Below are 14,939 nucleotides of genomic sequence, written 5' to 3' on the forward strand. Positions count from 1 at the left end.
GTGGTCCAAATACATTCGGCAGTGGTTGCTGGAGAAAGGTAACGCAGTGCTACCTGACAACATACTACCGGACAAGTCACTGGAGATGGCCCAATTGGGGACTGACAATTTGAAAGGCGGCAGCACCCTTCATGAGGACCTGGGTCCCGGAGCGACTCTACACACTGCATCGGCTCTGACAGCAGCGGCCTTGGGCGCCAAGGGATGCTTCTTCTGCAGTTGGCAACAGCACCCAATAAATTGATGTCCAGCTAAAGACTCCATCTGCTCCGGATGTGGTAAGAAAGGGCACTGGGTGAAAGTCTGCAGGGCAAGGAGAAGCGCTGAGAGGTCCAACGTGTGCGCGACCCCTGTCGGGCCGAATGAGGACCCCGAAACTCAAACCTTGACCTCCCAGTGCCAGTGTTGTACACCATGGCCTTTCTGCGGGGCCACACAGCAGGAAAACCCAGCGGCCATCCTGCCACATTTCGAAACCAGTGCCACCTTCATCCGACGAGGAGGTAACGCGGCTATCTTGCCGCATGGTCTCTGCCATCTTGCCAGCATTCAAATTCTATGCCATTTACAACAGTGGAAGGAGGAGGAGGGAAGCCTTATGGCAGCGCCTTGTGGCCCCTGCCATCTTGCCTGCACGAGTTTCCGAATTGGGGGAATGACGGCGTCTCGGAGTCTTGGAAGCGATGGTGTTGGTCTAGGAGATACCACACCAACTGAACAATTCCATGACAAAGGTGTGGATTAATGGGCATAAACTGAAATTCATAGTTGACTCTGGCTTGACTGAGAACTTCATAGATGGAGATGCAGTCCAAAATCTCAGTGTATCCCGCTAATTAATGTATTTATTTAGCGACCCATACGCAGTCTGTAAATATTCAAGAACTTTGTATGGTTCATTTATCTTTACTGGAAGGTGAATTCTGTATGTTCAAACTGTATATACTAAAGATTTTATGTGCTCCGGTTTAGCTGGGTCTTGACTTCTTGTGTCACTTTAAAAACGTGACCCTGGAATATTCTGGTCCTCTCCCTACCTTTACGGTTTGGAACGGATAGTCTCAAAATTCTAATGCCATTTGCTGTCTCTCCACACTGAATATAGATCTACCTCCTCTGTTCCCCAATCTGAGCGCTGATTGCAGACCAATTGCTATAAAAAGCAGGCACTACAGCGCAGAGGACCAGGCATTCATCAAGGCTGAGACACAACAACTGCTTGATGAGAACATTATAGAGCACAGTACCAACCCATGGAGAGCACAGGTGGTTATTGGAAAAGGAGAAGAAAAGTCCAGGCTAGTAATTGACTATAGCTAAACTATTAATCGCTTCATACTCCTGGATGCATACCCCCTTCCTCGTGTTCCGGGCATGGTGAACAAAATTGTGCAGTACAAGGTCTATTCGACCATCGACCTTAAAGCTGCTTACCACCAGTTGACAATCTGTTCCGAGGACCATCCATACACTGCTTTTGAGGCTAATGGGAATCTCTATCAGTTCTGGAGGGTCCCATTTGATATCACGAATGGGGTTTCAATCTTCCAGAGACAGATGGACCAAATGGTAGATGAATTTAAGTTGAAGGCCACCTTCCCATTCCTCGACAACATTACCATTTGTGACCACGCTCTGGAAGACCATGACGCCAACTTCCAGAACTTTCTCCACACAACTGAAGCTCGGAACCTCATTTACAAAACTTGTAAGTGCATGTTCAGGTTGAATGCCTAGTCATCTTGGGCTACATGATAGAGAATGGCCCCGACCCCTGACCAGTGACCAGAGCGCCCCCTGTTGGAACTCCCAATCCCGAGGACCATGAAGGCTTTGATGAGGTGCCTGGGCTTCTCATACTACATCCAATGGGTCCCTCAATATGCCGACAAGGTCCGTCCCATCCTAAAAAAAAAACACTTATTTTCCAGTTACATATATAGCTCAAACAACTTTCAACTATATCAGAACCCACGTTGTAAAGGCCACCATGCATGCGGTGGACGAAAATATACCTTTCCAGGTAGAAAGCGATGCTTCAGATGTAGCCCTGGCTGCATCCCTTAATCAGGCAGGTAGGCCTGTTGCATTTTTTTTCCAAGACCCTACAAGGCCACGAGCTTTGGAATCCATCAGTGGAGAAAGAGGCACAAGCCACTGTAGAGGCCATCAGGCACTGGAGGCACTACATGGTGGGTAGGAAATTCCCCCTCCTCACAGACCAACGATTAGTGGCTTTCATGTTCAACAAAACAAAACGAGGCAAAATTAAAAATGATAAAATTGCTAGGTGGAGGATCAAGCTCTCCACCTACAACTACGACATTGTCTGCTGACCTTGTTCCCTCAATGAGCCTCCAGATGCCCTGACCAAAGGAAGCTGTGCCTCTGCACACACCGGCCAGTTATGGTCACTGCACAATGAGTTCTGCCATCCAGGCATCAGTCGCATGGCTCTTTGTCAAAGCACACAATTTACCTTACTCAATTGAAGATGTCAGGGAAATGGCCAGGTCACGTCAGGTCTGCGCAGAGTGCAAGCCACACTTCTACCATCCCAATAAGGCGCACCTGATGAAGGCATCCAGGCCCTTTGAACACTCAGTGTCAATTTCAAGGGTCCCGTCTCCTCCACGAACAGAAACATGTACTTTCTCACTGTCATTGATGAGTACCATAAATATTCGTATATAATGTGTTTCATGTATAATGCGGCCCCCCCATCCTTTTTTTGAGGGGGAAAAGGGAGAAAAATTTTAACCCTGTGTATAATACGACCCCCCCCCCCCTTTTTATTGGTCCAAAATCATAAGTGCCACTTTGACAGGTTGTTTCAAATGGCGTCGTCATTACCGCACTCTATTGTGGAAGAGAAGTGGTGTTGCGCTGAATGAAATTACAAAATTTCATAATCAATTTATTGTTCAAAATATATATGTAAATAAAAAGAAAAACATTATTTATTTTAAAATCCATCAAAATCAGACTCGTCATCATCAGATGCTCCAAAAAGCATTTCCCATTCTTCTCTGTTGATCTTCTCATCTGTGTCCCAGCCTGTTGTGTCTGTTATTTCATCTTCAGATTCATGTTCATAGTCTGAAGTAGTGGTGGTACTTGCATCGGCCCTTAAAACATCATCTTCAGTCCCATCCATTTTGTTGCTGATTCCTGTCTTTAAAAAAACTCAGAGAGACCGTATTACTTGGAAGTGAATCCCAGGCCTGCTTCACCCAGGAAACAATAGTGGATAGGCCTGGTTTCTTGAGATTTCCCCCTGCTGTTTTCTCCACTTGGTCTGAGGCCATCCAAGAAATCCAATCTTTTCTAACATGGTCCTTAAATGGCTTCTTAAGCATGACATCAAGTGGTTGCAGTACACTTGTCAAGCCACCAGGAATAACAACTTGGTGTGTCTTGAATCGCTTGTGCTGCTTCTTTACTGGTTCTACACTAACATTGACGGTTTCTTTAAAAGAGATCCAGGACTTCTATTCCACATCTTCTCCATCCACAGTTTGACGCCCCCTTCATCCATCCACTCTTTGGGATGGCAGTGTACAAGAACACTTGGTGGGAACTTTTCTCCTTTTGCAATGGTCTTACACTTAAAGATCACCATTGGCTGTAACTTGCACCCATCAGCTAAGCACCACAAAACTACGGTGAATGGGACCTTTCATGACCTGTCGTCCTTACATAAACCGTCTTGCGTTGTCAATTGTTCTGTTATCAGGCATATCAAAACACAAGGGAATTGTGTTTGACACCTTGAATGTGCCACTCACTCCATATTTGCAATCTTTCTGCAGTTTTCTAGCTTGAAGCTGGATATGGAAACAGGGGAAAATGTAGCCATCCTTTCTCTGCCTTTCTACCCAGTCAACCAGTGCTTTCTCCAGATCTGGATATAGAGCCTGCTTTCTCCTATAAGCATTGGTCATGGGAAACTGGGCTATGTCTGATTTCTGCATCCTCCAAAGCCTGACGTTACTCTCAGCAACGCTGAATTCTCTGGAGGCTGCAGAGTTGTAATTGTTTTCTGCATACTTGATCACTCTCAACTTAAATGATGCATGATAAACACTGCGTTTTCTCTTCGTTCCAGGAGAATACATCATAGATAGAAATTAGAACAACAGCAAAATACACGTATCTAGAATAACTGTTATTTTCCCGTTTAATGTCCGTTTATATAAGCATATAATCGGTGTCTTTTTTTTTAATCTTGGTTTCACGTGACCATGTACCACCAATGTAAACAAAATCACATGGTAAATCAGTCAATGTAGGTGGCTGCTGATAATCTTACCTGGCAGCAATTTTTTTTTAAATTTTATCTCCGTGAATAATTCAACCCCCCCCCCTACTTTGAGCTCAAATTTCGCATTATACTCGAATATTTACAATACTCTCGTTTCGCATTCTCCATTCCCTGCCCAGACACATCTATATCGTCTGTCACTAGGGTCGTAGTCTGTATTTTCACCCTATTCAGGTATCCTGGCAATATCCATAGTGACCAGAGCTCATCATTCATGAGCAAAGAGCTATGCCATTTTCTGCTGGTGAAAGGCATTGCATCCAGCAGGACAACTAGCTATAACCCGGTGGAAACGGACAGGTTAAGAAAGAGAACACTATGGTTTAGAAGGCTGTAAAATTGGCCCTCTGGTCCAGAGGACTTACAGACTCACGCTGGCAGGCATGGTGCTCCACTCCATTAGGTCGTTACTTTACACTGCAACTAATGCGACTCCTCATGAGCTGATGTTTTCTTTCGAGAGAAAGTCAACGACAGGGACAAACCCCCCAGCTTGGCTTATGGCACCAAAACCACTGCTGCTCCGAAAGCATGTGAGAAGAAAATCCAACCCCCTGGTCGAGAAGGTGCACCTACTCCATGCCAACCCCAAAGTGGCATATCTGGATGACAGGGAGGACACTGTCTCGATCAGAGACCTGGCACCCACCAGAACTGAGAGTCCACCACCTCAAAGGGGCCAGGACTCTGACCTACGCAGGGTTTCCAGAGAAAACCTGAGGCTCAGGTGAGCTGTTTCAGGAAGTGGCTCCAGCCACCCCTCAACCAGAGCCAGATCCCCCAAGGCCCCAGAACCACAGGAAGGTCAGGAAGTCGAGGGCCAGCCAACACTGCGGTGCGTTGCCCGCATTTCCAGACCTCCTGACAGGTTAAACTTGTAAATATTGTAAAAAAAAAAATTTTGACTATCCAATGTTCTCTATTTTCACCCACTGGCTTCATTCAAAAGGAAGGGGTGAACTGGGAATTCACTACTGGTGCAATGCTCTAAGGACTGGCTCCTCCCCTGACTCCACCCCCTGCATATCCCCAGGACCCCTGCCAAAACCCCAGTTCACTCCACATTCCATGTGTGCCATTCTTATTGAATAAGAGCATGTTGTACTCTCTCTGGTCTTGAGGGCTCTCTGACACGCTACACACTGCTTGATTGTGCGTCCTACCCAAGATCCACAAACCCAACAGCCCTGTTAGGCTCACTGTTTCCACATTCTCCTGTCCCACCGAACTCTTATTATCATATTTTGACTCTATTTTGTCCCCTTTGTTCCACTTGCTTCCCACCTACATTTGGGACACTTCACATGCTCTCCACCAGATGAACAACTTTCAATTCCCCAGTTCAGCCCACCTGCAAAGGAAAATAATTTCATGTGCTGGTGATCTTTGCTTCACTATTTACAGTACCTGCATGATCCTGATGATCTTTAATACCCTTTCTTTCTTTTCCAATCTTTTTATTATTATTATAATTTATAAACACATACAGTTCAAAGAGATATGAAAAATACATAGTAAATAACAAATTAATACAGAGATATTAAACAATAATATTGCAGAATAAAAATATATCATTAAAAATAAATTTTAGATCAGTTTAGAGTATGAACTATCTCTAAAAATAATGATATAATTAATAAAAATATATAAAAAAAGAGAGAAAAAAAACCCCAAAAAGGAAGAAAAAACAAATCTGAATTAAAAACTTTAAAAAAAATACCTACCGATATAGCTAAACCACGCCGATCACTCCGATCTCATCTAACAGCCCAATTATCATACATAATCATAAAAAGAAAACAGAGCCAGATCAACTCACCACAAATGAAAATATTGAATAAATGGTCGCCAGGTTAACTCAAACTTAGAAGGGGATTCATAGACAGAGTTTCTAATTTTCTCTAAATTTAAACATAGTATAGTTTGGGTAAACCATTGGAAAACAGTGGGAGGATTAACCTCTTTCCAATTCAGTAGTATAGATCTTCTAGCCATTAGTGTAAGAAAAGCAATCATACGATCCGCAGGAAGAGATAAATAAGTCAAACCTATCATAGGTAATCCAAAAATTGCAGTAATGGGATGAGGTTGTAAATCAATATTCAAAACGGTAGATATAATGGAAAAAATTTCCTTCCAATAATTCTGTAAAGAGGGACAGGACCAAAACATATGTGAAAGGGAAGCTATTTCCAATTGACATTTATCACATATAGGATCGATATGAAAATAAAAGCGATGGAGTTTATCTTTAGACATATGAGCTCTATGAACAACTTTAAACTGTATCAGTGAATGTTTTGCACATAGAGAAGAGGAGTTTACCAGTCGCAGAATTTTATTCCAATTTTCATTGGAAATATGAAGGTTGAGTTCTCTTTCCCAATCATTTTTAAACTTTCCAAAAGTCCCAGAATTTATTTTTGTAATTATATTATATAATTTAGATATCACACCTTTTGGAGGGAATTTTGAATATAGTATATCCTCTAAAACAGTCGTAGTCTCCCGATTGGGAAAAGAGGGTAAAGTCGAAACTAAGAAACTCCTAATCTGCAAATATCGAAAGAAATGAGATCTAGGTAAATCATATTTCATGGATAATTGTTCAAATGACATGAAAGAGTTATCCAAGAATAAATCCGAAAAGCATGTTATACCTTTAACTTTCCAGAGTAAATAAGCTTGATCAATTAGAGAGGGATGAAAAAGGAAATTTAGTACAATAGGAGTTTCCAAGATAAAATGACTTAGGCCAAAAAATCTCCGGAATTGAAACCATATACCGTATGTTTAGCCATTGGATTATCAATTAGTTTATATAGTTTAGTAAGAGTAAAAGGGAGAGCAGCTTCCAAAATAGAACTAATTGAGAAATTTTGTACCAGTTTAATTTCTAAATTTACCCAATGGGGATTTAGAGATAATTCTGAATAATTCAACCAATACCTTAAGTAACTAATATTAATTGCCCAATAATAAATTCTAAAGTTGGGTAATGCCAATCCTCCCTCCAGTTTAGATTTCTGTAAATATTTTTTTCCCAATCTAGGATTCTTGTTTTGCCAGATATATGAAGACAATTTAGAATCGACCTTATCAAAAAAAGATTTAGGAACAAAAATAGGTATAGCTTGGAATATATATAAAAATTTAGGTAAGATCATCATCTTAATAGCATTAATTCGGCCTATCATGGATTGGGATAATGGTGACCAATTGGTAAGTAAACTACCGATCAGGTCCAATGGAGGGAAAAAATTAGTCCTAAACAAATCTTTATGTTTTTTAGTAATCTTATTCCCTAAATATATAAAATAGTCTCTAGCTATTTTAAAAGGCAAACTATCATAAAAAGGAACCCATCCATTAAAAGGGAATAATTCACTTTTATTTAAGTTCAGTTTATATCCCGAAAAATTACTAAATTGGGCTAATAAAGATAAAACTGCAGGAATAGAATTTTCAGGATTGGAAATATATAGCAATAAATCATCTGCATATAGTGATACTTTATGAATATCCCTGCAACGAATAATACCAGTAATATTGGGTGCTTCTCTAATAGCAATTGCCAAAGGTTCTAAAGCTAAGTTAAATAATAAAGGGCTAAGGGGGCATCCTTGCCTGGTGCCGTGAAATAATCGAAAATATGGCGATCTTTGGGTATTAGTAAAAACCGAGGCAACTGGGGAATTATAAAGAAGTTTAATCCAAGATATAAATATTGGACTAAAATTAAATTTTTCAAGAACTGTAAATAAATAAGGCCATTCTACTCTATCGAAGGCCTTCTCAGCATCTAATGAAATAACACATTCTGAGGACTTGTGTGAAGGGGTGTAAATAATATTCATCAATCTTCTAATATTAAAGGAGGAATAATGATTTTTAATGAATCCAGTCTGGTCTTCAGAGATAATATATGGTAATATCTTCTCTCGCCTTGTCGCTAGAATTTTAGAGAAAATCTTAGAATCAACATTCAACAAAGAAATTGGTCTATAAGAAGAACATTCGGTCGGGTCTTTATTTTTTTTCAAGATTAGAGAAATCGTAGCTCTGTAAAATGATTGTGGTAGTTTACCCAATGTGATAGATTCATCAAACATCTTAATAAGCCAGGGAGAGAGAGTAGAAGAAAAAGCTTTATAAAATTCCACAGAATATCCATCAGGACCTGGTGCTTTCCCCGAGTTCAGTGAGGAAATAGTATTATTGATCTCAGAATCTGTAATGGGTTTACTTAATTCTAAGTTATCTTGAGGTAATACTTTTGGGAGTTTCAAATGTTCTAAAAAATTAAACATATTACTAAGGTCTTGAGGGGATTCTGAACTATACAAGGATGTATAAAAATTTTGGAAAGATTGATTTATCTCTTCCTGGTTCACAGTCAGTTCTCCATTCTGTTTGCGAATCTCCACAATTTGGCGTCTAACTGAAATATTCTTCAGTTGATTAGCCAACAGTTTACCCGATTTCTCACTATGCACATAAAAATCAGATTTAGATCTAATTAACTGGTTTTCAATCGAAGATGTAAGTAACAAATTATATTCCATCTGCAGTTCAATTCTTTGTTTGTAAAGTTCTTCAGTAGGATCAGTCACATATTTCTTGTCAATGTCTTTAATCTTCTCAACCAATAGATGAATCTTGTTTTTGATGCATTTCTTCAAAGCTACTGAGTAAGAAATAATTTGACCATGAATATAAGCCTTGAATGTATCCCACAATATTCCATAAGAAATTTCCGTAGTGTAATTTGTTGAAAAAAAAAGTTAATTTGTTCTTTCATAAATTTAACAAAGTCTAAATCTTGCAATAATGTAACATCAAAACGCCAGTGCTTAATAGTAGAAACAGAGTCTTTGAATTTAAGAGAGAGTTGTAATGGAGAGTGATCCGAAATGGCTATAATGTCATACTTACAAGCAGTTACAAGTGAAATAAAACGTGAATCAATAAAAAAGTGATCAATTCTCGAGTATGAATGGTATACATGAGAAAAAAAGGAAAACTCTTTATCTGTCGGGTGAAGAAATCTCCAAATATCAACAGCTCCGGAGTTAGTAAGGAAAGAGTTAATATATGTAGCCGATTTATTCGGTAGGAACTGTGAAGGTTTCGACCTATCTAGCAGGGGATTCAAACAACAGTTAAAATCCCCACCCATTATTAAATGATATTCATTTAGATTGGGTAAAATAGTAAACAAAGATCTAAAAAACTCAGGGTGATCTACATTCGGGGCATAAACATTAACCATTACAACCTTAATATTGAATAATAACCCAGTAACCAATAAAAATCTGCCGTTAGGGTCTACAGTGATGTCATGTTGAACAAATGTAATAGAGGGATCAATAAAAATAGATACACCTCGAGTCTTAGAGCATGAGTTGGCATGAAGTTGTGGGCCTTTCCAAGATTTAAAAAAACACAGATTATCCTCCTTCCTCACATGAGTCTCCTGTAAAAAAGTAATTTGTGCTTTCAGTCTCTGGAATACTTTAAAGACCTTCCTCCTTTTAAACAGGTGGTTTAAACCATTAGCATTCCAAGAGACAAAATTAATGTTTTGATCCATTACTTAGGTCAACCCTCCAGTATATAAAGGGCTAACCAAAGCAGGGACCCATGCGCCCCGAAGAAGAATTAAGATATAAGGAAGGACCGGAAATGACGACGTGTCAGCCATATCTGTAGTTCTAAAAAAAAATCAAGAAAAAACGAAAGAAAATGAAACATAAAAACCCCTGAAAGAAAAACAAAACCCACCCCCCACCCACAAAGCCCCCCATCTGACCAGAGAGCGATCAGAGAAAAAAGAAGAAATAACACTAAACCTACCCCCATGTCTTCAGACGGCAGCTCCTAATATTAAGGTAAGATCCACCACCTAAACTTATAAGAAGGATAACAAACTAAAATCAAATGCTAAATATTGAAAAAAAAATTTAAAAAGAAATAAAAGAAAAACCGTAATTGTGTAGTACCTGCTGATAAAACAAAGTCATAAAGAGTTAAATCATTTTAAAATTACTTTATGGAGAAAGACAAAGAGAAAATGGCGAATGTAAAAAAAAAACGCGAAAAGTTTTAATAAACAAAAAATAAAAAATCGCCATTTTCAGTAACTCAGAAATAAAATAGTAAAGAATATAATCATATTATTAGTATAGATTAATATAAAATTAAACATACACTTATATATTAAAAAAAATTCTCACAGAGGAGAGAAAAAAATATATAAAAATGTGTTAGAGATGAACAGGATAATTAGAGCTACAATGATCTATTACTTTTCGAATGGTCAGAAATCAGAGTCTGACTATTAACCTGAAAAAGACCGATATCTACCGCATTTTTTATCGGTCACTCGGGCTGAGAGGTCGCGTTAGACGGGAAATTAGCCGACAGGTAGTTCCGTGCTGCAGACACGGAGTCGAATATTTGACGAGCTTGGTTCTCCGGAGAAATTCTGAGCCTCGCAGGATACAGGAGCGCAGGTTTCAGTTTCTTCTCAAAACATTCGGACATCAGATCTTTAAACAGTCTTCGAGCCCGTACTACCTCCGGACTAAAATCTTCATAGGCTCTTAGACTAAAGCCACAAACAGTCACATTTCCAAATCTTCTGGCTGTACGAATCAATCTATCCTTTGTACTCACGTAGTGCATACGGACCATCACCACTCTGGGTTTAGAAGCTTCAGCATTTCGGTTCCAGATATGATGTACTCTATCGAGTAGCGGTGGATCAGCAGGGAATTCGGATGGGTATGCTTCTTTTAATACCTCAGCAAAAAACGTCAGGAGATCTCCTTTCTCAATGCCTTCAGGAATTCCAACCAAATGAATATTTTGTCTTCTGGAACGGTTCTCTGAATCAATGTTTTTCAGCTGGAGCGCTTCTAGCTGTTTAATTGCTTTGGAAAGTTTCTGTTCGACCTCAGCCAGTCTAATCTCTTTTTGTTGTACTTCAGTCTGAAGAGCTGCAATTAAGATATGTTGTTTTTTGGTTTCAGCTTCTGAGGCAATTAAAGCTGTACGAAGTTCAGCTAGGTCTTTTTTGCGACAAACATCTTTGAATTCATCACGAAAAATTTTAAAAAGTCAATGAAGGTCATCTCACTTAGTTTAATGTCTGGTTGTTTCTTCTCTCGGCCGTCACCTTCTTCTGCCCGGGTTTTAGCTCGTGTAGCTTTTCCTTCAGTCATTTCTTCAAAATTTTCAGACTCAAGTATAAATAGAGAAATAATAAAGATCTTTCTGACTTCTGTGAAGTTAGTTCAAAGGTGGATACAGGTTAAAAATAGTATATTTTATGGAGCAAAAACCAAAACGTGTTCACTCCATGAGCGCCACCTGGAGACCCCCCTTTAATACCCTATTTCAAAATATTATCTCAGTCCTCAGCATAATCTAAAATTGGAGGTTATTTATCCTAAGCCTTTGCTCACGAGTGCTTCCTCCTTCGAGTGGTTACAGTTGTGATATGCTGGATCGAGCAGCTTGTCATTTGAGAAAAGAATGAGTACAAAGAACATTACTGTGCAGGAATAGGACCAATGGCCTACAATAACTGCACTAAACATTACGTCAAATTAACCTTTACATGGTCCACACCTCTCCATTCTCTGCATTTCTATGTGTCTATCCAAAAGCTACTATGATACTGTTTCCACCATTACCTCTGGCATCCCATTGCAAGAACCTACCACTCTGAGTAGTATTTAAAAGAAAAGCTTGTCTTGTACGTCATTTAATTTCCCCCCCCCCTTAACTGAAGATTTCAATCATTGAATTTTTTTTAAAGAGAGACTCATAACATTGTTTTAAAATTAGCAGAGCAAATTTTGCACCATGCTCAGTTAATTGTTAAAAGAAAAGTTTGAAAACCGCTGTTTTATTTGTACCTAATTGACTCGTTATGTGCACGGTTTCATGACTCCAAAGGTAATTGTAGCGACTACTCCAGTAGAGTTACTAAATCAATTCAGCGGACACAGTGGTTAGTCAGCAAAGTCTGTTTATTCAAACTTGCCTCCTCTTTTATATCTCTTCCTCTCCTTGTAGCTTGTACAGTTTAATCCAGACATTAGCCCGGTAAAAATCATTTCTACCTTTTCTAAAGCATCCATATCGTTCCTGTAGTGGGACGTGCTCCAACTCCATGTGCAACCTAATCAAAGTTTTGTACCATACAACGTTATTTCATTGCTGTTATACTCCAACAAAAAGTATAAAAAATAAGAAAAGTGGTTTTAGGAATGTTTCCATTAGAATGGAATTAAACTAATTGTTCTGCAAACCTCCATCGCAGCATTGTGTTGGGTCCACTACTTCTCTCATTTTGATTTAGATCAGCTATTCTCAACAAGGGACTTGCGCACCCCCCACCCCACAAACCCTGGGGCACAGCTATTTAGTAAAAGCCCTGTTTTCCTTTCACTCATATAACATAAATATATTTTAGGGTTTTTTTAATGTAGCCATTAGGAGCGAAGTATAGGGAAGGGGGACCATAAACTTTGAGCAGAGTCCGAGGAGGGCTACAGCCAAGAAAAGGTTGAGAATGGCTAATTTAGATGATGGAATTGATTGCTTTGTGGCAAAGTTTACAGATGATATAAAGATAGGTGGAGGGGGTGAGTAGCGTTAAGGAAGTAGGAAGTCTACAGAGGGATTTGGACAAGTTGGGAAAATGGGCAAAGAAGGGGCAGATATAATATAGTGTCAGGAAATATATGGTCATGCACTTTGGAGGAAGGAATAAAGGCAGAGACTATTTGCTAAATGGAGAGAGAATTCAGAAAGCGGAGGTCTAAAAAAACTTGGGAATCCCAGTGCAAAATTCCCTAAAGGTCAACTTGCAAATTGAGTCAGTAGGAAGGCATATGCAATGTTAGCATTCATATCAAGAGGATTAGAATATAAAAGCAAGGATTTAATGCGGAGGCTTTATAAGGTGTTGGCGTGCAAAATCAGCATCTTTCAGCTGCTCTCATCGAGAAAGAGATATAGGAGTATCAGAGCCAGCACCACCAGCCTGAGGATCAGCTTCTTCCCATGGGCAGTGAGAATGGTGAACGACCAAAGGAACTGCTCACACTAACTATCCAAGACTCTGATTTGTGCAAAACAAGATTTATTTTTTTCATTTGGAGAGATGAAATACATGTCCTGCATATGTATTACTAGTCTGTATGTGTGTTGTCTGGTTGTGTGGCTGCATGTTTTTACATTGAGATCCAGAGTTGTACTTGTATACTCAGATGACAATAAACTTGACTTGAAAACAACATTTTGAATATTGTGAGCAGTTTTGGGCCCCATATCTAAGAAAGGATGTACTGACATTGGAGAGTCTCCAGAGGAAGTTTACGTGAATGATTTCGAGAGAGAGAGAGTTAAAAGGATGAGGGGTGGATCTTATTGAAAAGCTTTGCTTCATAATGTGAATGTGGAGAAATTGTTTCCAGTTATGGGAGTGTCTAGGACCAAAGGTCACAGCCTCAGAACAAAGATAAGGAAAAATTTCTTTAGCTCAAGGATGGTGAATCTGGAAGTCGTTGACATTGTAGGCTGTAGTGGCTAAGTCATTGGATAGATTTAAAGCAGAACATTCCTGATTAAGTAAGGGTGAATAATGTTATGTGGAGAAGGCAGGAGAATAGGGTTGAGCGGAAAAATACATGTTTTGAATGGCAAATCAGACTCTGTGCCAAACAGCCTAGCTCTGTTCTTGCATCTTATGGTCTCCAACAGAAAACTTTCTAGACACTGCTGATTGGATTCTCTTCAATAAAAATATCTTGGGGCAAGGAATTCTGTGTGGAAATCATATTGATGAAAGCTGGAACAACCCCCACTCATACAATTGCTGAAAACATGGATTGCATATTAAGCTGTCAAACCTATTAAAATAATGATTTTTTTTCTAAATGATTCTGATTTCCATAAAATAATATTAGGATTTTAACCATTTTTTTAAAAGACTCATATTTGCAGTCCAAAGCTGGAATACAAGAGGAAGAAGTTATGGCAAAAAATCTGGCAAGATGTTTGGTTCTTCCACATTATTAAATGCTCATACAAGAATACTGAATTTGTCGGAACTTAAATGGCAAAACGTTAAAAGCAAAATTGCTGGCATTTCCCCCTGTTCCAGGAAAAAAACGGTCCCTCTGATAATTAATTGAAAGCACTTTGAGAGATTCCACTGAAATAGAGGTGATACCTTACAGTTTAAATCCTGACTGCTAGCGATGTCTATGTGGAGTTTATACATTCTTCCAAGTGGGCCTTTGTGATTTATTGGAAAGATGTGAAGTTTCATAGGTTAATTGCCCATGTTGTGGCTTGTTCCGAGGGGAAGTTGAAAGGTGGGAAAAATAAAGCAGATTTGTAGAGAATTAGGGTGCTGGGTGGTTGGCATTGAATCAATGGGTGTAAAGCTCTGACTATTAAGTAGCTGTTTCAGAGAAGTGTTAAATGTGAGATAATAAGCAATTATTGCACTTTCAATGTCAAATTGTGTTAAAGTAACTGGAAGTATATGCATCCCTGGGTTTAAAAATGAGTTCCAATACCTTGTATTTAAATC

At 39.2% G+C, this 14,939-nt stretch overlaps 1 protein-coding gene across 10 annotated transcripts in view; it reads left to right on the top strand.

Moving 5' to 3' along the window:
- Positions 1-14,939, top strand: part of ahi1 (Abelson helper integration site 1) — a 343,535-nt gene that overhangs the window by 210,406 nt on the left and 118,190 nt on the right. The window contains exon 21 of one of the 10 annotated variants that reach the window (XM_069887255.1): positions 1,106-1,298. The exons of the other annotated variants lie outside the window; for them this stretch is intronic. Within the exon in view, the coding sequence (XP_069743356.1) occupies positions 1,106-1,298 (193 nt within the window). The remainder of the gene's footprint in view (positions 1-1,105; positions 1,299-14,939) is intronic. 10 annotated transcript variants of the gene reach the window in all.

Source organism: Narcine bancroftii, chromosome 6 (assembly GCF_036971445.1).
Source record: "Narcine bancroftii isolate sNarBan1 chromosome 6, sNarBan1.hap1, whole genome shotgun sequence".
In the NCBI taxonomy this organism is placed as follows: domain Eukaryota; kingdom Metazoa; phylum Chordata; class Chondrichthyes; order Torpediniformes; family Narcinidae; genus Narcine; species Narcine bancroftii.